At 56.9% G+C, this 26,275-nt stretch overlaps 1 protein-coding gene across 1 annotated transcript in view; it reads left to right on the top strand.

Moving 5' to 3' along the window:
• TEX264 (testis expressed 264, ER-phagy receptor) overlaps positions 1-26,073 on the top strand; it is a 42,266-nt gene extending 16,193 nt beyond the window's left edge. Inside the window, exons 5-6 of the mRNA XM_059823307.1 lie at positions 18,344-18,515; positions 25,591-26,073. Of these exons, the coding sequence (XP_059679290.1) occupies positions 18,344-18,515; positions 25,591-25,904 (486 nt within the window). The 3' untranslated portion in view covers positions 25,905-26,073. The remainder of the gene's footprint in view (positions 1-18,343; positions 18,516-25,590) is intronic.
• The last annotated feature ends 202 nt before the right edge of the window (positions 26,074-26,275 follow it).

The raw sequence follows: 26,275 nt of genomic DNA, 5'->3' as shown, positions 1-26,275 counted from the left end.
CTTCAGCATTATGGTCTGACTCAGAGTGGGGTATTGATGACAAGCTGCTTCCCTGGTTTTGCCCCACTGGTGATAGCCAGCCAGCAGCAGGATTTGGAAATGAGGGGGGAGAAACAAGACCCATCCTACTTATTCTCCCCTCTTAGAAACAAAACCCAACTCAAACGCTGCTCTGGCTTGGTTTATCCTATGATCAAGGGAGCCCTCAATGGTGTTGTCTTCATCACCTGTCACTCATATCTGTGAGTGCTACATAGTGGATTCAGTCGCTCTTCTCCTTTAGGAACCAAGTTGGGCTTGGGGATGTGTTGGGTGTTTGCAGTCTGCTCTCCCAAAGGGCAGTGGAGCATAGCCTGATGCTTGCAGCATCTCCCTGCAACCAGGGAAACCGAGGCACGGGGGATGTTGCATCCAACCTGCCACGTGCTGCTGAGGTCTTCCACCACTGCTCGTGGCCACAGGAAAAGAAGAAGGGAGAGCAGAAGAGGGCAATGTCAGAGATGGCTTTGGGTGAGTGTTTCTGATTTGCCTGGGGGCTGGTGGGCGTTGGGACGTGTGGTGGTGCACGTTGAGTCCATCATGCTCCCTCCTCTCACCTAGGCTTTACGCGCCCAGTTTCTGCTGCTGGTAAAAGAGGTGATGTAAGTAGATGAGATTTTGGCTGTATCTTATTTTAGGGAAAGACAGTTTAAGGATGGGGGTCCCAGCAAGCTACAAGTCTCTCCCTACTCATCCCTGGTTGCCCACCAGCCTGGTTGATGTTGAGGATGAGCGCCCGAGTAGCTTGGCCAGCAGTGGTGGAGGACACCCGTGGCTGGCGTGTGCTCTCTGCCAGGATCCAGTGAAGCTCTTTATCTTGGGCTGGGCAGGAGGAGGAGGCGAGGGGTGGGCATCGCGATGCTCCAGCCTGAGCCTCTCCGGAAGGTGACATGCAACTGCTGGAACCGGCAAGGGACCCCAAGGTGTCTCTGCATGGGCTTGGTGCCTTCGCAGGCACATTCATCTCCCAGCTGTCAGTGCAGGTCAGTGGTTTTCAGCCATCTCTCTCCAGCGAGGCCGCCTGCTCGCTGCCGGTTGGCAACCCCCAGCTGCATGTCACATCACATCAGTTGGCACGTTCGCGGCGACTTTTATTTATTAAATATTTTTAGCGACAAAACCCTGCGAAGACGTTTCAGTCCTGTGAGCGCAAGTGACCTCGCGTTCAGCGCTGCGTGGGGGAGCGGGCAGGGGAGGGCAGGATGCCCACGAGGGCAGGCTGGGAGCTGAGCCAGGCGGAAGGGATTTTTGGTGGGCAATGTTGTTTAATGCCGTAGGGACCTTTGGACCCGGCTTGGGCTCAGCTCGTGCAGCAAGCGGGTCCGTTTAACCTGTGTCTGCGGGAAACGTGCTCCTCCTGCGCTGCTAATGGAACATATGGGGATCTGGTGCTCTGCGTCACGTCTCCTGCCACTCACAGCAGGCATCCCTGCTTTCCCACATCTCCGGAGGAATTTGGCAGCCCCAGGCCACTACTCATCTGCTGTCGGTTTTTCCCTGGTCCAGGCAGGCGAGTGGTAACTTAGCACTGGCCATGCTTTATGTTCAGTGCTGGGTGCTGCCCTGATGGAGCCGGCATGGCCGACTTGTGTGAGGCGGGCCGGTGTATGCCAGTCGCCGTGTGTGCGAGCTGCCCGGCACATGCCAGCACCATACTTGCTGCTCTGACACCTTGTGCTTGCAAGCGCCTTTCCTCTTGCAAGTGCAAACACGTGGCTTCAGTTTCGGCTCTGCTGTTCGGCTGCATGGGGACAGGTGTAAAACCGCAGCTCTGGCGGCATCACTGCTTTGAGCAGAAAAGAGGTTTTCTGGCCAGCCTTGAGCTTTGGTAGTTACAAAGGCTTCTTCCCTGCATCTGTAGCTTGTCGCATGTGTGAAATCACCTGTTTTTTCCCCAATTTGTTGTTGACTCTGTGCAAGCGTCCGCCCCAGCAGCAGGCAGAAGAGTCCTGGTCCTGGGGAAGTGGCTGGTGTGGGACACGCACTCCTGGACACCGTGGCCTCCCCCATTCTGATTGACTGCAGAATGGGAACAGCCCAGGTTGGAAGGGACCTGGAAAGATCGTCTGGTCCAACCTTTCATGGGAAAGGGAGCCTGGACGAGGTTATCTAGCACCTGATTGCATCTTGAAAGCTTCTGGCAACGGGGACTCCACTGCATCCCTGGGGAGGTTGTTCCAGCTGGCAGCTCAGCTCCAGGTCCCTGCCACCATGGGTGCTTTCCTGTGACATCCAGCATTTTGATCTTATTACCATCCCAGCTCCTTTCCCAGGAGCATTGCCAAAGGCAGCTCCTGGAAGGAGAGCAAACTTCAAGCGCCTGTCTTCCCACGCATGTCAAACCTTGCGGGCATCCCTGATGGCCCGATGGCCAAAAGCCTGTCCTAGTGCTGCCTGTCAGCCGATGGCCCTGCTGGGGGGCATTTTCATCCCGGGAGGGAGCGAGAAGCCACCTCGCTCTCCCAGCCGCTGCTTTGGAAAGCTGGGGCTTGTAGCCTTATAATGACTTACCCAGCCTTGCAAAATTGTCACAGAGACAAATCCGCTCAGACACAAAGATTTGCTCCCCCCTCGCCTTTGCAGCGAGGATTAATGATCACGGAGGAAGCTGGGGATATTTCATGTGGCTGTCCAAGGGAGAGAAAGAACCGAAATGGTTTGCCTTGGGCAAGGAGGGAGAGTAAAATACTACAGTGCTTTTCTGTCATATCTCTTTATCGACTCAATCTGTACGTGTGCTCTCCCCAGATGTATTTATAGAGAATCCCAGAGGATGCAGTCGGCTCAAAAGGTTTTCTTTGTCAGGCATTGGAGATGGGTCCAGCTTTCTCAAGCAGTGACACCGTCCCAAACCTTGGGGTCTTCCCTCCTTTCCAGCTAGTCAGTTTATTCCAGGATGAGATTGATCTGCCTCTCTGCAATTATTTTAGCAGGGTCGTAATGATTTTTTTTCTGGGTTGGTTCTTCCCTGTAGTGCTCTGAGCCAGACCTTGCCAGCTGTGCCAGTCTTGAGAAACAGCAAAATGAACCCGATCAAATGTGAAACAGCTTCTAAGAAATCCTGCTCTTTTCCAGCAAACGCTGTTGGCCCAGTTTCCCTGGCTGTGAAGCTCCCACTTTGAAACCTGTGGAGCAGGGAGATAATACATTTGAAAGCAGTGGCATTTTTACCTCCAGAAAAGGGACCATCGTCCTATGACTAACTTGCACTTTTTCGATTCTAGTTAGGTATAAAATGGTAGGAAAGGCCCTGCTTCGGGGAGGGCAGGAGAACGAAAACATTTCTGTTCTGCGCCAAATCAAAATATGGATGGATGAGTTGCGAGGTTGGGTGGTGATCAGATCACAGGGATGAAAGAACAAAATTGGTTCTTGCTCCTTCCCGTGCTGAGAGCTTACATGCCGTAGGCGAGGCGCTGGCTTTGGGGCTACATCGGGGCTGGAGCACCGGCGAGGCGGCTGAGCCCAGCTGTGTGCTCTGAAGCACAGGGTCGCATTGAAAGTCCTTCAGGGTCTCTTCTTTCGACAGGGCTGTACATACATATATAACCCTGTTATCTCTGCTTGTCTGCAGCAGCCACTGCCCTTCGGATGCTGTTCAAGTTGATGCTGCTGCGCGCTGGTGGCCTTGGGTAGAGGCAGCAGGCTGGAGGTGTCCTGAGCTGCCAGTCCTCGTGACTGTGGCCGGCACGGTGGTTTGCAGAGCCACTCACGTCTTGGGAAGGCTTTCACAGGCTCAGCCTGTGCTTTTCCTCTGTTTATGCTGTTGCCTGGTGGCTGTCGCTCTGCCTGCACCCGTAGGGACTCGCAGCCTTCACAGAGCAGGTGCAGGGTACAGAGAGGTGCAATGGTTCGGTGCAGACCTACGTACAACCAGTACATCCCATCCTGCTTTGAGGAGTAAACACCTGGTGCTGAACGTGGGTTGTCCTGACAGGCTGCAGAAAATCATGCTGCCAAATCCTGGCCCTCTTGAACTCCTCTGGATTTGCCAGGATTGGGTTCATCTTTGTGGTGTCCAGCTGCCTCTGCTGTTGCAGGGCTCCAGAGCAGCTTGCAGCCTGGTCTGTGAGCTCCTTGAAAGAGGAAGGTCAAGCTGTGCTTAATTCTTGGCTTGCAGGCTTTTGGAGAGTGCCTGTGAGCCCTCAGCTCCAGGGCTCCTTTTGTCCCATTTCTTTTCCAGCATGTGGCAGCTTATTCCAGCCTCTCTGCTTCAGCCAAACCAGGGAAAATCGAAGCCTTTAGCAGAAACGTTGGCAGTTTGTAACTCCAGCACCTGTGCCCAGAGCTGGCAGGGATGAGTCCAGGTTAGAACTGCCCCGATGGAGGTCTGCAGCCCGGTGGGGATGTCTGGGCTTCCTGTGCTGCTTCCTCTGCTCCATCCCAGATGAGTGGCAAGCCATGGCAAGCCTCTTCACCTTCATGGCCAGTGGGCCGGGTGGGTAGGCATCTGGCACCTCTCCGTCCGATCGCATATGAGTGAGAAAAGGCATTCATTCCCTTGCTGTCAGACCACAGCAGGCAGAGGAGGCAGTGGCTCCCTGGGGTCTGGCTCAGGCATGAGTCAGTGCTTGTCCTCTGTCACCCTTGAGCTGACTTCTCTCAGGATCTCTTCTGCGGTGTCTGGCGTTGGTAGGAGACCGAAGGTACCTGTTACCCTCGAGTGGATCAGCACCTGATGGAGCAGTGCCTCCGGGTGTGCCAAGGCAGCATCCCATTTCTTTGTCCCCCACCTACCTGATATTTGCCTTTCCTGGGCTCCTCGATGCGCTGGTGAGCGTGAGGAGGTAGAGGCTTATGCCTGGCTTAAGCAGATGCATTTCTGATGGGTTTGTTAGAGATATGTTCTCCCTTAGGTAGGGTGCCTCTGCCCTGCCAGGGCTGGTAGGAGGGCTGGGGCTGTAATGCGAAAAAGGATGTGCCTCGAGCGCAGAGGAGAGGAACAAAACTGCCTAAGAGGGGAGATTATGATGGAGAGTCACCTTTCCTTCTGGGTAGCAGAGACAAACTAGAAAGAGATTTCGGTGCTGACTTGGAGCAGAGCCTAGGTACAGCTTTTGGGACAGGATCAGATTCCTGTGGCTGCCATGTTCATCTCTTAGGGGGGTTCAAAATATGGATCTCCTGGCCTGTGTGCAGAGGGGGAGCTGAGGAAGGCTTTCAGAGGCTTTCAGGATTGTGAGAGCAGCCCAGCTGCGGCAGCGAGGCTGAGCTCTGCTCCAGCTCACACCGAGGTAGCATCCGAGGGGTGCTGGCTGCCAGCCGCTCCAAGAGAGCCGGGAGTCCTGAGCCAGCACCGAGAGGGGGGGACTCGCAGCCAGCCTCCTCCGACACTGGGACAGCAAAACACTGGGACCACGAAATGGAGTCACTGGTGGGGCTTGGGGTGTGCTTGTCTTCCAGGGCACTGACATCTGGATTTTGTACATCTATATTTTGCACGGCTGCATTCCTCCTAAAGCTCAGTGAGGCTCTGCTGGGCTGAGGCTGAGCTCCAAATTAAATAACACTGAACGGTGTGGCTTTACATTTCAAAGGGTCTGAGGGAGCAGAAGGATGCCTGGGAGTTTCTGGTGCTATGGAGTAATTGGAGTGATTTTTTTTTTTAATTTTTTTTTGGCGGCTTGTATGATGACCGCCGGGTGCTCGCTCCACAGATGGATGGTTTTACCTGTTCATCTTCTGCTAATGTGAGGAATTATAACAACCCCGGAGGGATGAAGGGGGGGTGATGGAGCCGAGTGCAGTGGGGAGAGCAAGGTTAGTAATTGCTCTGCATCCCTGACTGGCTGCTTATTGCAGTGATAGCTTGTGGTTGGGTACATGTTCGCATCACAGGACCCCTGGAAACTTCTGCTTCTGCCCCCCCGCTTCCACACACCACCAACCAGAAGATCTGGTATATTTAAAGCTGTTACAGTGTCCATTTCCCTTATCTTTGCAGCTCTGCGGGGTGGATCGTAAGGTAAGAGTGCTGCTTGAAGGTCAAGGACAGACCTTTAAGGCAGCTGGGAGAATGGTCCATCTGGGCGTCCCTGTCCCAGCATGGCGCTGGGGGCTGTTGCCTTTCAGATGAAACCCGAAGGGGTGTCCTGGCCCCGTGGGGTTGAAGAAGATACGCTGTGGCTGTTCACAGAGTGGATTTGTCCACAGCTGCCTGCTGGCTTCATGCATTTGCTGACAGGCTCTGTTCCTGCTCCATGGGGTTGTAAGGCACCCCGGGAAGGCTGGAGGGAGGGAAACTGCAGCCTCATTCCCTCTGTGGACACCGGCATTTTCTCCCTGCCTCTGGCTGGCCAGTTACTCTCAGCTGCTCCTCTGGGTTTTGTTTCTGCTGGGAGCTGATGGCAGCTCCTTGACATACAGAAAGGTAGATATCTATCATCTGCTGTGGCCAGCTGCTCTTCTTTTCACGCTGTGCAGATTCACAGCTTGGGGTAACATCCGCCCAGCAGTACAGTAACGAGACTGTGAGTTGGCAAAAGCTTATCAAGAGGTCAGTGTCAGAGAAAGACTTGCTCCAGTACTTCTCTGCCGAGCGGTTCAGGAGACAAGCAAATTGGAAGTGGCTGCTATGGCTGCAGGAGCTGCCTGATGCTGTGAACTTGTAGCAGAGGAGTGCAGCCATCGGCTGCATCTTCCTCCTCCTCTCTCACATGCATCTCTAGGTGCCATGTTCACTTGTCCCTCCCTTGCTTGGCTCCTGCCTCCCTGAGAAGCCCTCACCTGCATCCCCCACCAGTTCCCCTGCAAAGCTGTGTTACCTGGCGGGAGCTACTATGGGGTTCGTAGTATTGGCTCAGCTCTGGCTTTATGCTGCGCTGTGGGGCACAGGACCAGCATCCAAACACCTCCTCTCTTGCTAGCCTAGACCCAGCAGCCTTCCTGGGATGGGGCTGCAGCGGCACAGGGCAGAGTCCGCTCCCTGCCCACGATGAGCTGCAGCTGCTTGGGGAAGGGGTGGATGGGGACGGAGGTGCAGAAGATGCTTGCCCAAAGTCCTCCCTGTCCTCCAGCTACAGAACTTGAGGGAGGGCATCCACGGCACTGGGAAGAGGAGGGGTATCCTCCGGGTCTCAGGGGCCACTGATGAGGATCTGGGGCAGCTCTGATGGCTGTGGCGTTGGTTGATGTGCTGCCATTGATGAAGTTATGCAGAGCTGCGCATGGTTTGGGGTACTCGGGAGAGCGGAGCAGTGGTGGAGATGGGGAGGTGGCTCCCTGGCAGGGAAAGACCTGGAAGCACGGTGTGTATCTGGAGCTTTCCTGGCTCATGCAGCACCTCTAGGAGCATATGGGACCTGGAAAGCCACAGGCTTGTGGAAGGGCAGAGTCAGGCTGGGCTCCGTCCTTGCCTAACTCACTTCGATTTCATCTCCTGATTGATCTGCGCAGTCAAACTCACAATCCTGTGCTGGCGGAGGAAAAGTCGCCAGACTGCAAAGGTCGCTGAAAGCAGCTGCTCACCTCCCCTGCTGCCTCTGTTGCCGGCAGAAGAGTCTGGCTTTGGAAGCGCTCGGCTTGTGTCCCCACCGGCACCGCCAGCCATTGCCTTCCCGCACGCCCTGGCACACTGCGGCGGCATGCTCGGCAGCCGTTCTCCTTTCCAAACCAAGGTAATGAGCCCCCCGGGACCCTGTGCCAGGGTCCCTGGCGGGCTGAGGAGGAGGTGAGGGCTGCAGAGGAAAGGCAGGCGCCCAGCCCGACCTCACCTCCCCATGCCTGCTCTGGGCAGGGCAGCTGGAGAGGTTGGTCAGCATGTGCAGCTGCTGAAATGGCATGTCCTGGCTTGAGGATGTCTGGAGCTATCCTGGGGTCCCTGATGAATTTGTCTGGTGCCGCTCGTTCGCTTCCCTTACCCCCTCCTCGCCTCCGCCTGCATTTCCAGCTCTTCCCATGTTGCAGGCAGCCTGCCCGTCTTTTTGCCTTTTGCTTTCTGCGCGCCAGCACTGTTTGTTTGCGCTGGGATTTCCTCGGGCAAATCGTTACCGCCGGCGGCATGCCGTGGCTGGAGGCTCTGGGGGCTTCATTAGCCGAGCTCACTGGTGGGAGTCATCATCACACTGGGGCTTGCCAGGGTCACTGGTTCTTTGCCCTCTGCCTCGCAGGATTGCCTGCTTTTAGGGCAGAGGTTCAATCTCTTGGATGTGGGAGTTTGAAGGTGGTTTTCCTGGAAGCCTGTGGGGAAATGGCTCTTGTTCATTTGTAAAAATTCAGAAAGGCGCTTGTCCTGGGCTCTGGCTTGCTTTTAAAACACGGAGGCGTCTGTCCCCGAGGCAAGGGCAGGAGGAGCAGGAGCAGGAGGAGCAGTGAACCAAGGGTGAGCGGTGGCCCGTGAGCGAGTGTCCTGCAGCGGAGAGCCCGGGAGGGATCTCCGTCACCAGAGGCAAGCCTGGGCCTCACTGAGCAGGAGGTCAAACAGTCTTTCTCCACTGTTGGCTGCACTTAGCCGATAGCTTGGAAGATCCTGCCATCCTGGAAACTTGCTTTTTGCTGTCAGATTTGCTGACGTGGTGTACTGGTGACATGCTGATGGACGTTGTGATCATCTTACCCATTCTGCCTCAGCAAACCAAGTTGAAACCCGCTCCGTCTTCCTCTTTGGTGACCTTCCTTGCCTTCCCAATGAGGCCAATAAGCCTGACATTAAGTCCCCGTCGGTGGGGAGGGAGGGACTATTTTGTCTGGGAATCAGGTGGTTGCATCCCAGCTTTGCTCTGGGCTGCCGCTGGCTTTATCTCTGCAAGTTCAGCAAGGTTAAGTTCTTCAGCTTCCCTTTTCAGCTTTCCGAGCTGTGAAGGGATGGTGTGAGGCTGAGCTTAGCTCATCGTGAAATATATTCCATGAAGCCTGGGAGCCGGGGGCATTGCAGAAAGACAAGGTTGTTCAAGGAGGTAGGAAGGGATGGGGGGTATTTATTCCACTATGCCATTTTCTTCCCGGGGCCATTAATGTGACGCGTGTCCTGAGTTTGTCCTGGTGACAAACAAGCTGTGGAAGAGCAGCTGGAGATGCCCGCGATTCCTAGAGGACAGCTTGTGGAGTCAAAGAACAAGAGGAAAGGGCTGAGATTTGGGGGAGGCAGCCCAGATCTTGGCTCGGGAGGTCGAGAGCTCCCACGTGCTGTGGGCACCAGGCACTCCTGCTCCATCTCTGTTGCTTTGGTTTTGCCAAACAAGGGTTTCATCATAGGACCTGTTACGAGTGAGGACATGTGTGAGAAGGTTGGGAATGACAAGCCTCCGCTGGACGTCCCTATTGCAGAAGGGCAAGTACTCAAGCGGCTAGTGGCCTAGGGGATAAAGCCATCAAGGTGGGTTGGGAATGTCCACCTGGATGAGGAGCCCTCCAGGGTCTCAGCTGTGAGTTAGCTGTGGAAGAAGATCTCTCACCACAAGAAACAATGTGGTGTTGGGTGTCTTGGGGCAGGGGTGTGCTCTAGGTTAGGGCTTACTCTCCCTGCGAGCAGCCTAACAAACACCCATGTTTCAGAGAGGCTCTTTTTACCTCCGTGATGTCCTGCGCAGGGTGAGAGGCTGCACGGCAGTTGGCTCTCTGGACGAGGTGAGATGGGCAGGAGAATGTCTTGGGTGATGTTTCCTTTCCTGAAAGGCCCTGCCTTGACAAGAGGCAGAGAAATTGCCACAGCTGCTGCTCCTGGCAGCCTCGCCGAGGCAACAGAGCAGGCAAAGCGATTTAGCATCGCTCCGATCATCCGTGATGGCAGAGATCATTGCATCAACCTCTTCAGCTTTGCAATTAATGCTGAAAAAGCATCCTCTGAGGGCTGGAAGGAGAGCGTTGGTCCCTGGAGACCTGCACTCCGAAGCTGAAGCAGCCCTCTCCAGCTGTGGTCCTCCTCTCCCGCGGTCTCATCCGCCTCCTTTCGTGCGTCGCTGTTAACCTGCACACTCCCGTAGCAATGGAGTTCCTAGAGATGGGGACAGGAACCCAGGGCTGGTTCCTCAAGGGAGGAGAAGCTATGTGGGTTTACACGGTTTACTTGTCTTATAATGAAAATCCAGTGTTTGAGCTTTCCAAGTGGTTAAAACCAAAGTCCCCTTCAGAGAGCTTCTGTGTGGCAGTGATGGGGAAGGAGGAGGAGAGGAAGGGATGTGGTTGGGGTTGGGTAGAAGGGAGAATGTGAGAACATATAGCGGAGCTCCTGGAAGCTGGTAAGAACCGTCTCCCCAGCTGGCTTTGCTTACCCATGGTGGGTACAGGAGCGAGGCAGAACGTGGGGACATGGAAAGCGCTGAGTTTTTAGGAAAATTAATTTTTTTTAATGCAAAAGTTTGCTTCACTTCTGAAACTCTCTGCTCCAGGACTAATTACTACCAAATAACTGTGACACCGGGGGGGACCTGAGCCTCATGAATTGTGTGTGTTTGCACCATCTGCTCCTTATTCTGCAGGTGATGTTCCTATAGTTGGGGGCAGTAAAATATGTCCCTGGAAGCACATGGACTAACGTACCTGAGCGTGTCCGGGCTGGCAGCCTTGTCCAGGGCTTGTCCTTCCCCCACACCGGGGCCTTTGCCTGCCCATGGCTACTTTCTGAAAGGTTTTATCTCACTGGGACTTGCTGCCCGGCTCGTCTCTGAAGATGGGGGATGCTCCTGGATGTGCTGCAGGATTTCTCTTGCAGCTCAAGTGGGTGCTGGAAGGGGAGGAGGCCCGGAGCATGTCTGTGCCTGCAGAGAGGCAGGTCTGAAGCTTCCTCCCTTTTGCCGGAGGATGGGAGGGAATCTCCGTCTCCATCCCAGGGAGGAGAAAAGTGTTGACAACTCTCACAGTGGCTTCCAGCAGCAACCTGGGAGCCTGTGCCTGGTCCCCATCAGCCCTGTCAGGGTGCTGGGACCTCCGGTACCCACCAACCCACCCAGGCTTGTTCCTTTGCTTCTCGGTTTGGCTGTGCCTGACAGCTGCTGCTTTGCAGCTCCTGCGGCTCCGCTGGGGCGGGAGCAGCTGGGTGATTCGGCCCTGGGAAGCGCGGGCAGGCGGGCAAGGTGTAAATTGCATGGCGGGCTGCCTTCGCCAAGGTGAAAATGAAAAACTCTCCCAGCTATCGAGCCTGGCATTTCGCGGCTCCCACGGTCCAAATGCACTGCCTCTCGCCGCTGCAGAGAGGATCTCAGGGGCTGATTTTCACCTGCCTGTCCCGAAGCCACAGTGCTGTCACGTCAGCAGGGCAGTGTCCTGGTTGCAGGCAGGACAGGGGCCTGCTGCGGGAAGGGGGGAAGCATGCTAGTGTGGAGGGCGGCGAGGGATGCTGATGGGCATGGGAGGTGCTAATTGCCAGGCGCTGTATTTTGCTACCTGGAAGATTTGCTATCCTTTGGCGAGATTTTGTTTTCTGCTGCTGTAGTGCCGGTGGTGCCGCTCATTTTTCCTGCTGGCTGACGGAAATGGCCTTTTCTTGATTGCAATAATATCACCTTCTGTTTCTGAAACACCTCGCAGCCTGGAGGATTTGAAAATAAAGTGCATGTGTGTGGGAGCAGTCTCACCACCTCTGAAATGTGAGTTTCTCCAGGCTGGGAAGCAGCAGCTGTTTTGCAGCCCTTGGCAGCCTGGTGTTCGTGGCTGTGCCGTGTGCTGGAGCTGGCTTTGAGCGCTGGCCGCACTGGGAGGCAGGGCTTGCCAGCTCCACGTGCACCCTGCTTGAGCTGCAAGGTGAGGTATTACTGGTGTAAAGCAGGTCTGCCTGCCTCTCCCTCCAGCAGCTTGTCCTCCCTTCTGCCCAGACCATCTCTTGGGCTGATGGTTCCTCCCCAGCCCCTGCCTGACTCCTGCCCCTCGGCGGGCAGCCCCAGGCACGCAGGCTTCAACCGTGTCTTCCGCGGTCAGTCTGCGGCTCGGCAGCAAGGACCAGAATCACAGAAGGGTTTGGGTTGGAAGGGACCTTCAAAGATCATCCAGTCCAACCCCTCTGCAAGGGGCAGGGACATCTTTCACTAGATGAGGTTGCTCAAAGCCCAGTCCAACCTGACCTTGTACACTTCCAGCCATGGGGCACCCACAGCTTCTCTTGGCAGCCTGGTCCAGTGTCTCACCACCCTCATCACAAGACGTTTCTTCCTTACGTCCCATCTAAACCTGCCCTCTTTCTGTTTAAAACCGTTGCCCCTTGTCCTGTCACTACGGGCCCTGGTAAAAAAATCTCTCTCCATCTTTCTTACAAGCCCCCTTTATATATTGAAAGGCTGCAGTAAGGTCTCCCTAAAGCCTTCTCTTCTCCAGGCTGAACAACCCCAACTCTCTCAGCCTTTCTCTGTAGCAGAGGTGTTCCAGCCCTTGGACCGTTTCCGTGGCCTCCTCCGGACCTGCTCTGACAGGTCCATGACTGTCTTGTGCTGGGGACCCCAAAACTGGAGGCAGTGCCCCAGGTGGGGTCTCAGGAGAGCAGAGCAGAGGGGGAGCATCCCCTCCCTCAACCTGCTGGCCACGCTGCTTGTAGGGCAGCCCAGGAGATGCTTGGCTTGCTGGGCTGCAAGCACACCTTGAAACCAAGCCTGAAACCCAGGGAGGAAGGGGTGCCTTTGTATTTTTTTGCTTTCATCAGCTCGGACTTGGGACCAAAGAGGTGTTTAACCTCAAGCTGTTGTCTGGGCAAGGAGAAATGGAAACAGGGACATCCCCAGTCTGGGTCTGGGATGGCAGGATGGCCCAGCAAGCAGTCAGTCCCCTGGCTGAACTGGGCGAGCGCCTAAGGGCGCTGGGTGCTGTGCAAACTGAATTGCAAAGCCTCTCTGCACTACCTAGCGCCCGTGGTCTAAGATAAGCGGGGATGACACACTGAGCGTGGAGTGTGTGAGGAAGTGAGGAGGATGTGGCACACAGCGCACTCCCTCCGGTCCTAGCTGGTGGCTCAGTTTCAGCTCTAATTTTAGCAAGTGATTTTAGGGCCCTTCAGCTCCACATGGTTTTGTTGTTTCTTTAAAATCCCTGGGACTGAAGCGTCCGACCCCTTTGCCAGGAGGAGGAGAGAATGGACGCCTCCGGCTTGAAGCAAGACGTGGGGGAGTTGTATTGCCTGAGCAGGCAGGAGGTGCTGGCATGTGGGGACGGGGCTGGCGGGTCCCCTGGGAGTCCCCCCACACTATGCTGCGTGCCAGCTGACTTGCTGGCACTAACCGGAGCGGCCCAAGTGCTGGTGGCACAGGCGAGGGCAGGCCCGTGTCAGTGAGGGTGCGATGATGCTCTGGCTGGCTGGCTGGGGGGATGCTGGTGAGCCCCCCTGGCGAGCAGCAACCCCCAGAGATGGGCACAAGCCCCCCGTGTGTTTGCACTGATCCATCTGTTCCTCCTCCAGGTGCAGCAGCATAATAAATGGAGGGAGGGGAGCCCTGGTGCAGCAGAGGGGCTGGAGGGGTGTCCCTTAGCATCCCCCCCACGCCCCCCCGGGGCAGGAGCCAGACACCCACTCTGCATCACTGGCATCTAGCAAATCGTACTTGAGGCTGCCAGTCCAATTCGGTAGCAGGGTGGACCTGGCTGCAACCTGGCGGTGGGCTGACCCCGCTCTCCAGCTGCCTATGTAAAACCCCCTCCGGTGGCTGGGGTTCCTCTGGGCTCGCAGCAGGATGCGGATGGAGCCGGCACCCTTCTGCTTCACTGTGATGGTGGCCTGGCATTCCATGCCATAAGAGCAGAGGCAAGCGGCAGCACCGGGCATGTTGTGCTGAACTGATGTTGAGATGGCCCCTGGTAAACAACCCAACGGCTTCTCCCTGAATCTGGGTCCCCTCCTGGTGCAGGAGACCCTAGAAGTGTTTTGGGGCAGACAGTGCGTTCAGCTGGAGCCTGAGTGCCAGCATGGCCAGGCATGGTGAGGATTCCGAGAGCATCCACAAGGCTCGTTTGCTGGTCTCGTAACAAGCTGAATTCTTCCAACAGTGGGAGATGAAGCAGATCCAGTTGGTGGCATTTGAATTCTTGAGCAGACGAGCCTGACAGAGTGACAAAGCTGGTCCCCGCAGTGCCCCAGCTCACCTTCTGCTTCCCGGCAGGCACCGAGGGGCATGGGGCAGCAAGAGCACCCTGCCACCTCCTTCCATTTCGGCACAATTCTGCTAGGATTTTAAGGACTACAGGTCATGTCTCAGTCACCTCGTCATGTGTCCTGTAGCCCTGGGACTGCTCTCCCGCCCGCCTGGGGAAGCAGGGGCATCCTCCAGCCAGGAGGCCATGCCCAAGCTGTTCCATGGGCAAACGATGGGGTCTATTCCTTAACAGACAAGTGGGGAGAGGAAAATTTGTGCCACTGGGGAGGTGCCACGTCCCACTGCTGGGGAAGGTCTCCTGACATGCTGGTTTGGTGCATATTCCTTGTTGTCCTTTCTGATGCACAAGACTGGGGGATGCTCCATTCCTAGAGGGATGAGACCAACCTGGAGAAAGTTCTACAGGGTGTCGGGGTGGTGGGTGATTTGGAAACAAACCGGGGTAAAGATTGGGTGGGGTATTATTTCACCTGGGAAAGAGGAGTGCAAGAGTCTTCCCCTACATAAACTCTTGTTCCCGAGATGATAGTGAGCAGCACCCCGCCATGGCCCTCAGATGGGCCAAGAAGGAGTTGACTTCATGGGAAGCAGTGGGTCTGACATAGCAGGAGTATGCCAGAGCTGCTGTGCATGTCAGGACTGAACTGGTGGGCTCTGGATGCATTGGCCTTTGCTGTGTATGTGTAGCTTGACTATATGGACTACGTGCAATAAATCCCATGCTTCAGGTGCCCGGTGGAGGGTCCTGCATAGAAATAAGCCTTGAGCGCTGCGCTGCCGCCTCCATCTTTGCTGGCCGTAGGAAGGGCAAGATCCTGGCGGAGGCTGAGATGGGAGGTGGCTCGGTACAACCTTGCGAAGGGACGAGTTCCCTTCCCTGCCCTACTTACTGGGTCCTGCTGTCCTAGCCAGAAGCCTGGCCCTGACTCTGTCAGCGTCCCACTGTTCACCTCTCGCTGAGCTCCTCCGCCCGTGTGAGACGGCATTTGATTTGACTCGAGGGCTCTGCCTTGCAAACTCCACGTCCACCTTGCTGCTCCATCTGTTGGCTTAGCCGCACAGTTAGCAAGGGGCTTCCTCCTCGGCTGCAGAGTGTATTAGTGCCTGTTGGGCGTCTCTGTTGTTTTGCCATGTTGTTGAGCCTTTGCTAATTCGCTCTCTGCTTACGCCTTCACCTTTGGACTCTATTCTCCGGTCTCTCTGGGTTGTTTCTTTCCCTTACAGCAGCCTTGCAGCCTTCCTTTCCGCTGGGATAATCCTAAGCCCGCTTTGTCCTATGCTGACACCCGCCTCTTGGTTGCACTTTGCTGCACCTCTGCCTATGCTTGCCTGGCCTCTGCCTGCCTCCTGATCTCCTCTGGAATCATCACAGGGGCGATCTCCCTTGCATTCCCTTTGGATGATTCCCTTATCCATTTTTTTGTACGATCGCCATATCCATTTCTGTTGTCCTGGCTCTCCACCTCATCACCTCTGCCCTTTCCTCAAGTCTTTATACAGCCTCATCCCTTTCGTCCCTGCCTGGACGGGACAGCGTTCCCAGCTGCCACCTCTCTGCTCCTTCTTGGGAATGTTGTCCTCTCCTGAGCCCAGCTGCCGGTGCTTAGCTGTGCAGCAGCTCTGCCAGGAGCTGGGTTGCTCCGGGAAGAAGCGCAGAAGCAGAAGCCAGCTCGCTGGCCAACTTGATTTGTAAAGGCATAAATTAGGACCACCAGGCTCTGGTTTCCCTCCAGCTCCTTTTGGGAAAAACCCTGGATGAACTGGGAAGAAGTCAATTATTAAGCATCCTTGTAGCTGTCCGTAACGAGGCAGGCGTTGGTATTGACAGTGAGTGTCCGGCCACTTCAGCATCATCCCGCCGACCTGGTCCATGGCCATGGCCTTTGGCTGCAGGGCCCCTGGGCTCTTCTGGCTTCAGGGAGACAAAGCTGCTTCCCACCCTGGTAGGGTAGAGCATCCTCGTCTCTTATAGGATAAACCTTGAGTGTAAAGCAGCATTTGGCTTAAGAGCCAGTCCAGGACCCTGCTTTTCATACAGGTGTGCATTTTTATTCCTTAAAAAGCTACGATTCCCACATTTTGTGTGCATGGAGGGGGCATTGTTTGTGCTTTGGGGGAGTCACTATTATGACTGTGTAATTGGAAGGGGAGTTGTAGCAACCTAGGTAAATTGTAGGGAGAGGGTATGTCCCAAATCCGCTGTTTAGGAATCCCAGGGTGGGCTTTTGGAAGTCAGCTTGGGATGTCTTGGGGGCCGGACTGGAGCCCTGAGGTTTTAGACTGGTTAGAGACCTCATATGAATTTAGTGAAGGTCTCTTTGCTCTAAGATCCTTTGAGTTGTCCCCATCTGCATTAAGTGGTGGAGGGCCAGCTGGATGCATCCAAAAAACCTGCGAATCTTGGAGATACCCATCTCTGGAATGTGTTGCAGTAACCTAAAATAACAAACCGAGCTGAAGATTGACTGATGGGCTTGTGGTTGGTAGAGCAAGGGGCAGAGTGGCAGGGAGGGTTCTTGTCTGTGCTGTTGCTGAAAAAGCAGGAGTGATATGAGCCGCCTCTGCTCTGCTGCTAAAAACAGCCCAGCTTGTTTTTATTTAATACAGTTTTGATCTGTGTGTGTTACTGTTTCACCTGCCTGCGAGTGGGAACTCCGGGCTCCAAGCGCCTTGGAAGCCCGCCCGTGTCCCTGTGCGTCCCTGCGGCACCGGGATCGCGAATGTGGTTCCTCCTCAGTTGGAAGAGGGACTCTGCTGAAATTCAGGCTCAAAAGCTTTGGGACGGGATGCATAAAGCTTCTGCTGGGCTTTGTGTTTTGCTGCTGTAGTGCCACTGGGTAAACTGGGGCTCTGCAGAGCCAGCTCCTGCAGGCTTTGCTGGGAAAATAGACCCCAAAGTGGCTCACGTGGGGTTTTCTCCCTGTCTTGCTTGCGCAGCATCCTGCCAGCTTGGAGGTGGCTCTCCAGGTGGCCTTGCTGCCAGTGCCAGGGAGAGGATCGGTGTTGGCTCCCGTCTGTTGTGGATTCTGGCTGGTGATAGCGTTTGGCTGGGAAATAAATGATTCGAAATCAGCTTGGTCCATCCCCAAGGGTGAAAGGGGTCAGAACGAACAGGCTTTTGTAAGGTCATGATTGATGTGTCCATAGAGCTCATCCTTGGAGAGGGGCCAGCCCTGGCTTCAGAGAACCCCGGAGAGATGGGGATCCTGCCGGAAGATCTCTGGGCAAGCCATGCCAGGAGGGATGTGACAGGGAGGAGGATGAGGATAGCTGAGGCAGGGAGGAAGAGGAAGATCGTTGGGTCAGGGAGGAAGAGGAGGATAGTCAAGCAAGGAGGAAGAAGAGGACATTTGGGGTAGGGAGGAGGAAGAAGAGGATAGTGAGGGAAGGGAGGAGAAGGAGGATGATCAGGGTGGTTCCGGGGTTAAATAAAAGCTGTCACTGATTTGAAGAGGGGAAAGAAAGAAAAAGAAAACCCGCTGAAGAGACACTCTCCCTTCTCACCCGGCTTGTAATCAGCCGCCCCCTCTGCCAGCGAGCAGCTGGCGGGCAGGCGGGCGAGGAGGGGGTGGCAAGGGGGGTCCAGCTGCTCCTCGGCCAGGCCCTGGCACCCCGAGAGTCCCCGCAGCCCCGGCTCAGCGTGGGCTGGGACACGGCTCGGGGGGAACATGTCCCCATCATGGGTCCCTGGCAGGCTGCGGGGGCTGAGGTCTTGAAGTGTGCTGCCAGGGGGAGGTGGGGTGAGGAAGAGGAGGAGGGGGAGTTGTCTGAAATGCCAGGGATTCATCTCCCACTCCCCCTGCCCTCGCCATTCTGAAAGGAGCTGCTTGAGCTGTCGGCTCTGGATTATATTAATTAGTGGAGAAGTGCTACGCCTGCTCGTGGGGCCGTGCTGCCAGGAGGAACCTGAGACTTGGCAGGCCTGTGCGACGCAGCTGCTGGGCTCCCTGAAACCCCTCACTTCAGCCCGAAATGAAGGGCTTCACTTCAACCAAAAATGAGGCTGAGCTGGGGGATTTGAGTCTCCCTGGGGCTTCAGCATCTCCTCCTTGAGCCCGGCCGGCTGCTCACCCCCAGGGCCGAACCCGCCAGTGCTGGCACGTGGGGGGCTGTTGTGACAGGGAAAGGAGCAATGCAGTTTCAGGACGGGACACACCGCTCCTCGCTGGCCACCCGTGTCTGTGGGAGAAGTGGGTCAGTCTGCGATGCTGCCAGGCTGGCAGGTCCATGTGGTGGGGGGCTGCCAGGACTGGGGGCAAGGGCACATCCCTGATCCGCAGTTGCCTGCTGTCTTTCAGGAGAGGAAGCTGTGTGCCCACCCCCGGATCGAGATCTACAAGGAGGACCGCATCTACTTCGTGTGTCCCCTTGCCCGCCAAGGGGACTTCTACGTGCCTGAAATGAAAGAACTGGAGAGGAAGAGCAGGGCTGCTGCAGCTGAGGCTGAGGATGCCCAGACAGACATCACAGGTATCTGTGGCTTGCGCACGGGCTCCGTCTTCCATTGGCATCAACCCTCCCAAAGGTGGGGGTCCTGGTGTCCCTGGTGCTGCCACCTAAGCAGGCAGAGAGGAGCCGACCTGTGCCCACCTGGCACCCAACCGCTGAGTCTCAGCATACCTCTTCCCCTCACCCCTGGCTGATAGGATCTCGTCCCCAAGGTGTCACACTGCGCCTTGGGGAGCACCCGGGCACCCCTGCAGCATCGGGGCGAGAGCCAAGCTGCTGCCAAGCCACCAGCTCGCTGTTCTCAGAGCAGAGCTGGATCTCACAGCTTTTGGTTGCAGCTGGGCTTGTTTTTCTCCTTGTCATATACATCTTCCTTGATCTCATCTTCATCTGTTACATATTGGGATTGCAAAGAGCTTAAATACCAGGTTGTTGTAGCTGGTGGTGGAGTTGCCCGATAGCATCTGCTCAGCGAGATCTGTTGGAGCCTGGATGTATTCATACAGGAAGGGACCACAATGGCTGTAGGCGCAGAACAGCAGTGCTATAGTAACCCGAAATGCTAGTTGCCGTCGCCGGCCCACGTGCTCACATGTCTGTGAGATGCGGGAGCCGGCTAGCCGAGCGTTCCCGGGCGCTGGATGGCACAGCCGAGCCGGCCGCTGGCGGGGGCAGCCGCCTCCTCCTGCCCCGTGGGTTGCCTGCGCTTGTGTAACGGGCATGAAAAAACCATGGCTCTCCTCACCTCTCAGGGAGTTTGGTCATTTTATTTAACGCATCTTCAGGTTTGGATTGCTTTAATTCTTAATCGCGTGCGGCATAAAAGCAAGCCTGGAAATTGCTTTCTGGGAGCTCTGTCCATTTAGTGCTGCAATGAAGGGTCTAATTGGAGCAGTTTCCCAGCGCTTCGAGGTTCCGTATTTTCGCAGTGCTTACTCAGTGCTTCACCTTTTTGTCTGCCTTGCATCGGGCGGCTGCTTTTGGCGCCGGTCCGGGCTGGCCAAAGGTGCCCCACAGCCCGCTCCCTCCAGCACCTTCCCATGGTTGCCCCATGGTTTCAGAGAGGGACGGCAGGACCCATGTGAGCAAAAGCTGCTTCAGGTCGGTGACTCTGGCAGATGCCTGTGCTCCTTTCTGCACTGCTCTGGGGGTGCCCAGCCCTGTGGCATGGCCAGAGGATGCTCGGTGCAGCTGCTGCCCTGCACCCCGGCTGTCTCAGTGCTTTCCCTGGGTCGCCACTGCCGGTGCGCCCATGGTGGGGGATTCCCCTTCCCTGCTGGAAGAAGGGCTGGGAAAGATTTTCCAATTTTAGACAGCAAATGATGTTGGACTTTCTCATGTGGGTGACGCCTGCCCCGGGCCGGGCTCCCTGGCAGCAGCTCTTAGCAGCTCCTCCACCACCGCTCCCCTTCCAGTCACACAGATGAGCTTTTGTAGGTGCAATCTGATGCAGTGTCATCTGCTGAGTCTGCACAAAACCAGCTTAAAATAATAATAGCTGTGAGAGGTTGGCCTTGCCTCTAAGACTAAAGAGTTGAGCTTGGATGTTGGCACTGTGATCACTGTCGCTGCTGGGCACGGCAGCAGAACCAGGTCTGGCGGGGCATCGCATCCTTGCTCCGTCCGTTGGAGAGGGCTGAGGATGTGGCAAGCCTTCGGGTTGCTTGTGCTGCTCTCGTCTGAGTATCTGGGAGGTCCCCATAATCTCCTGCATCCCCATAATGTCATGGTGCCCCAGGCCGGCATAACTGCTGTCATCTAGGTAGGGTGGCACCCCGTGGGGAAGTCCTAGGCTTGTGTGAAGGGAGACAGTGCCCGGCGAACATCCTTGTCCCACCGTCGCTGGCCTGCTGATGCTGGGGACTTGATTTGCTGTTGGCAGCACTGCCCCAGCTGCAGCGGTTGAGCAGCCGTTGGGCTGCAGCAGGGTTCAGCAGCAGGGTCAAAGTCGTGAGGCAAGGTGGGAGGTGGCAGCTGGTCTCCTTGGGCTCCACATCTCAACGCCGAAGTCCCACATGGGTTTTCTGAGCCTCAATGTGAGAGGAGATCCCGCTGGAGAGGGCAGCCAGCAGATCTCCTCTCTGGCCAGACGCTTGCTGGAGATGCCCTGAAGACATCGCCTTGAAGACAACACCTTGAAGGAGACACCTTGAAGATGACACCTTGAAGACAACACCTTGAAGATGACACCTTACGGATTGAGACTGGTCCTCCCTTTTCCTCTCCCTGAGGCAGCTGATGATGCTCTATGTGTGGCAGCCTTGGGCTGTCACTCCTGACATGGCAGCAGATGAAGCCTGCTCTTCCCTCCCTCTCAGAAAATACTGAAATAACAGCAATAAGCAGGCAATTTCAGAGGAAACATCATATTTAGTAATGCTCTGTGTGGACGCAGCACCTTTTGGTCACGGCTCACGAAACTCCCTGCCAGCAGCTGTATTACGCTTTCCTCAAATTAAAGACTTCGGGAGTTCCCGGCAGAAGGCGCTGCCGTTTCTCCTCGCCTGTCGGTGTGGCTGGTGCCAGGTGGAACCAAGCGACTTGGATGTGCAAGAAAAGCTTGGGTTTGTTTTCCTGAGCCTCCTGACTTTGGAGCGCATCTCTCCCTTCAGGCTGTCGTCTGCTGTCCTTGCTCCTGAGCTCACCCTGTGAGGTGCTGGGTGCCCGTGGCTCCGAGCGAAGCCAATGGCCGTAGAAGCTGCGGGACACAGCTCAGGGTCTCTGCTTTCTGCCACCACTCTGCGCGGAGCAGGGCGCTGGCAGCTGCGTTGAGGACGAACACACTTGGCACGCAAGGAAGGGGCCAGGGGCTGCGGCTGCCTCCGCACCAATTCCGTCCCTTCTTCGCCATCATCAGGGTCATCGGAAAGACGGAAAGCATTTTTGGAAGGCGGCTGACGGGTCTCCAGGGGGCCAGTGTCAATCACGATTAGTTGTTTTGTACTTAATTATTTTCCAGGGCTTTGGCATCAGCGCAGCGCTCAGTGGGCCCTCGCTCCCGGCTCGTTCTCAGCAGCGTGCTCTCCAGCGTGACCCTGCTGCAGCACGTGGAAGGTGAAGCAAACAAAAGCAGCCTCTCGACACAGACTTGCTGGCATGAACACAGATGGTTTCTAAGCACATGGCTCTGCCCAGCGTCTCAGGTGCTCATTTGCCTGGAGCTGAGTCTGTCCAGCAGCGTCTGGGTGCAACCGATGGCATCACCCGCTGAGCCCCAGTGCCATGGGGGGCCACCTTCCCTGACGTGCTCTGCCTTGTCCCCACTTGCTTCTGTCCTCCAAAGAGCCCTGCCTGTTCTGCCTGCCTGTACATCCCAAGAAGGGTCTCAGCGGGTAGCTCCTGCTGTGCCTTCCTGCTGGTCTGCCTGCCCCAGCCCCTCTCCCGATGGCTTGTGTGCAAGCTTCGGCAAGCGCGGAGGAGTTGTGCCCCTCCTGGCAGCGCATTGATCTATTATTTAGCGGCAGAGGCAATGAATATTTGATCGAACCGGGGGAGAAGGCCTGGGTGCACCAAGAGGGGAGTGACATTCGGGCATCAATATCATGATGGGGCGATGCGGGAGAGGAGCCGGTCCTCCTTCCCAGGGGGATTTGGGGATGCCGATACCCGGGGTGGCACAGGGCTGAGCTGCCTGTGGGCGCCGGCTCCTGCCAGGCTCGTTAGCAGCGTGGGGTGAGTGGTTCCCATTGCGTCCATCCCCAGCTGGTCTCTTGGTGTTGGCTGCTTGGCCTCCCGTCTTCCTACATGGCCCTTCCTAGGAGCCTTTGGAGGGCTCCTCAGCACCCTGGTGGGGCTTCAGCCCAGGCTGTGCCTCTTTTTCCCAAATAAAAATTCCCAGGTTCCCCATTCATGCTGAGTGAAGGTGCAGCGGGATGGCTACGCCATCCTTGAGGGACCACAGCAGAGAGGGGGATTTCCACGGGACGGCCAGCACCTCACTGCACGCCAGAGGGAAAAGCCACACTGAATCCGGGTGCTGGGCAGGCTCCTGGTGCAGGGACCGGCCTTGGGAAGTAGGATGCAGGGAATGGGCAGCAGCTTACTGGGGGACCAAGCAAGGTGCCCGGGGCAGGATGGAGAAGTGGATGCGAGGGCTGACGGAAACCTCTGTCCCCACGAGATGAGAGTCGAACCCCTGCTTGCCCACGAGGCACCTTCCAACAAGGCTTTCGTTGCCCTCTTGGAGCCCCACCACACTCACTGCCTGGCTTCTCCGGGCTGTGCTGGGACCGTTGGGGGTTCCTGCCACATCCCCCTGCCAGAGCTGACCCCACACTGTCCCCAGCAGCAGCGGCTCCATCTCTTGCCCTGGCCGCCCCAGCCAGCCATCCCCAGCCAGGCTGGGTGGCCATGCTGGAGCCAGCCTTGTCCTGCGTGGAGGAGAGCGAGGCTGCTGAAATGGGCAAATTTGCCAGCTGAGGCTGCTTAAACATGATCAGAAGTGACAGAGCGGTGAAAAAGTGCCTGGCTGAAAGGAAACAAGACTCGATTTATTGTCGCCCTCAGAACGGGGGAGAGGGAGGCGGCTGCAGGGGTGAGGACAGCAGTGCTTTCCCATGGTGGCAGCTTGGAGCAGCGCGTAGGCTGGCTTCGTCCCTGTCTTCCCCTTCCTGAGCTGCTGCTCCTCTCCTCAAGAGCTCCTTTGCTTTGTGGCATGGGGTTACATGATGGCTTCCCAGACGAAATGGCCCCTGGGGTGATGCAGGAGGGGTGCTGCGCAGGCAGGGCATGGCTTGAGGGTTGGGGTCACTCTTGTCCCAGCTTTCAGAGGGACATGAGGTGACCATGAATGATGTGAGCTGTCATGAAGCCATGGTGGGAACATGTCCGTGTCACCTCAGGCCACCAATTTGGCCAAATCGGATTTTTTTTTTTTTTTTTTGAGATCCCCACTAGAGACCTTGCAAACCCTTAGTTGGCTTCAAGGCTCGGGGTCTGTGCACTCCCCTCCATCCCCCACAGCTCTCTGTCTTCCCAGGGCTCCCTGCTGACCCACTGCCCTGCTGAGGTCCTGCCAGGTGGGACAGCATCTCCCGCCTTTCTGCCACCCGCTCAGTGGCCGCCGTCCCCTTTGGTGAGCGCTTGGCCAGCAGCGTGCGGAACATGCTTTTTAACTTAGAGTAAATGTAGTTTCCGTGTTGAGGTGCTCCCTGATGCTGCAGCAAACACGGCGCGTGTCGGCGGGTGATGGTTCTTTTCTCTTTTTCATGGGGGGGGTCACTGGGCACCGCTTGGGTGGGCGGCCCAGGGCTTGGCTTGTGCCAGCTGCCAAAGCGGTTGCGTACCATGGCTGAGGCGAGAGGCTGGAGGCTCAGGCTCCTCTCTGGGTGCCCACTGGGCAGGATGTAGCCAATACGCCATCCAGGTGGGATGCAGCCAATATGAAGCAGTGGGTGTGCTGCGTCTATAGGTCTTTCCTGGCTGCTCCATGTCCTGCTACCACTGCTCAGTCCTCTCCGAATGGCCCTCGCTCAGCCACAGGACTGTGGGATGCTGCTGCTCAGAAGGCAGAGGACTGCCATTTACAAGCAGTTCTTCTGGCAGCTGCCCAGGCCAGGAAGAAAAACAGCAAAAAAAGGGATTTAAGAGTGTTTGGAAGGAAAGTTCCCTCCCCAGCAGGTCTCCAGGAGATCTGTGGCTGCCACGCAGCTGGAGGAGGGCGAGCAGCCCAGCCCCAGGCACCCCGGCTGCAGGAGCCCGGGGAGGCTGGAGATGCCTGTGGGAGCCCAGGGCAGCCCCGTGCTGGCGGCTGGGGATGGAGCTGCGCTGGCAGGAGCCAGCGTGAAGGAGCGGGCTCTCCCCTCCCGCCTGGGAGCCCCTCTGCAGTTGTCACCATCCTCTTTGCCACTTCCCGGCCCCACTGGTGGCAAGCCGCGGTCCTCCGCCGGTGCCGCTGCCAAGCGGGGCTCCTCCTGGTTTCCCTCCTGGCGTGGGGCAGGATCCTCGGCAGGGTCCTCCGGGAAGCGGCGGAGCCCAGCATGCGCTTCCCGCCGGTGCGAGGCAGGCAGGAAGAGGGTGGAGCAGGGAGGGCCATGATGGAGGAGCCTGCCCAGTGTTTGCTGCCGCTGTCGTAATTAACAACGTGGATGTGCGACGTCGTAATCAGCGACATGGGTCCGTGATGTCATAAATAACCACATGGATCTGTGATGTCATAATCAACAATGATTAATGTTTTACAGGAGAGTTTTGTCTCCTGGCTGGTTGCTCCAGCAACAGCACCGAGTTGCTGGTCTCAATCTGACACACTCATCTCGTTGTCGACTCCTTAATTGTGTTGTCGACCAAGCTAATGAGTCAGGGATGTGGGGAGGGGGTGGTGGGCCAAGGGGTCCACCTGGGCAGGCAGGGGCAGCCCCCGCGGGGCTCGGCTGTGAGAGGGGCTGTGGGCTGGCAGCCGGGTGACATGGAGAAGTGCCGAGTGAGCTGGGAAGGTTCCCCGCATCCTCTGGCACCCTGAGTCCCGTCTGCCACTGCCCTGCCTGCCTTTGCACTGCTGCTGGAGCTGACGGCTCTGGGGGAGCCGCGCAGGGAGCGGGAGTGGGTTGTAGGGGGTGCTGAAGGCAGTGGTAGGGTGCCCTGGCATGAGGCTGGATATATACCCGCCTCTGACGGCCTCACATCCGAGGACCTGCCCACATGCAATCTTCCCCTTGGGTGCTCAGGCAATGCTGCAGCTCCCCATCACCCTCGCAGCACAGCGTCCTGCTCCTCGCCTCGTTCCTGGTGATGTGCTGGGGGCAGGGTTGTCCCCCAGCTCCCAGGCTGGGCATTCTCCCTAAGGAAGGGCTTGCCAGGTCCTCAGCGTGTGCATGGAGAGCAGCGGTAGGGCCAGGGCATGGCTGGGAAGCCGGGGGTTGTTTGTGCCAGCTTGGGGGTGCCCTGATTTCAGGGAGCTGCTTGAGTGCAGCTTGTGCTTGTCTTGGCCTGGTCACTTCTCAAAGGCATAGGAGGTGACAAGAGGTAGGAGCTGGTCTCCACTGTGGCCTGATGTCTCTGAGGTTTCTGGTGGCTTCAAAAGCTGTGGCACCCCATTCCCATCCCCGTTGCCTCCTTCCCGCAGCATTCACTCCTGCCTCTTCTCTCTCCATCCCAGGGGCCGACACCATGAGTGAGACGAGCTCTATCAGCATGGAGGCCACAACTGACAGCAGAGACACCTCAGTGGCCACCTCCATCCTGCTGCCCTTCCCAGCCAGCCGTGGCCGGGAGGAGGCGGACAACCGCAGCGAGCACAGCTACAGCGAGTCCGGAGCCAGTGGCTCCTCCTTCGAGGAGCTGGACCTGGAGGTCACCGGGGACGGGGAGGGAGCCCCAGGCCTGCTGCCCAACATGGGCTATGCGGGCAACCAGGAGGTCACAGATAAGTGGACCAAGGAGCCCATTGCTGCTGAGAGAGGAGAAGAGTGAAGTGGAGACCTGGCTGTCTCGCCTTCCACCGGGGTCTGAGTTACTGGGAACCAGTTGCCTTTCCCACCTCCTTCCTCTCCAGCCAAGAGATTTTGGTCGCTGACTCCCCCCGGGACCCACTCTCCCTCTTTGCAGAAAGGGTGTTTGACCGTTCTGGGGACACCGGGAGGTGGGGGGGGGTCTCCTGAGCGCTCAGCAGTGCGGGGTAGGTGCAGGCTGGGGCGGGGTGGTGGTAGTGAAATGCATTTGCCGTTTGTGTGTCTCTAGATGCGTCGCAGATTCCTTGCAGGCGTTTTTTGGGGGGGGTGGTGGATGGCAGGGGTGTCCCCCCTCGTCTTTGCAAGTGCCCCTCTCACCCACAGCTTCTCTCT

Source organism: Gavia stellata, chromosome 12 (genome assembly GCF_030936135.1).
Source record: "Gavia stellata isolate bGavSte3 chromosome 12, bGavSte3.hap2, whole genome shotgun sequence".
NCBI classification, from domain to species: domain Eukaryota; kingdom Metazoa; phylum Chordata; class Aves; order Gaviiformes; family Gaviidae; genus Gavia; species Gavia stellata.
The sequence above is the reverse complement of the archived record's forward strand: the minus strand, read 5'-3'. Positions and strand labels throughout refer to the sequence as shown.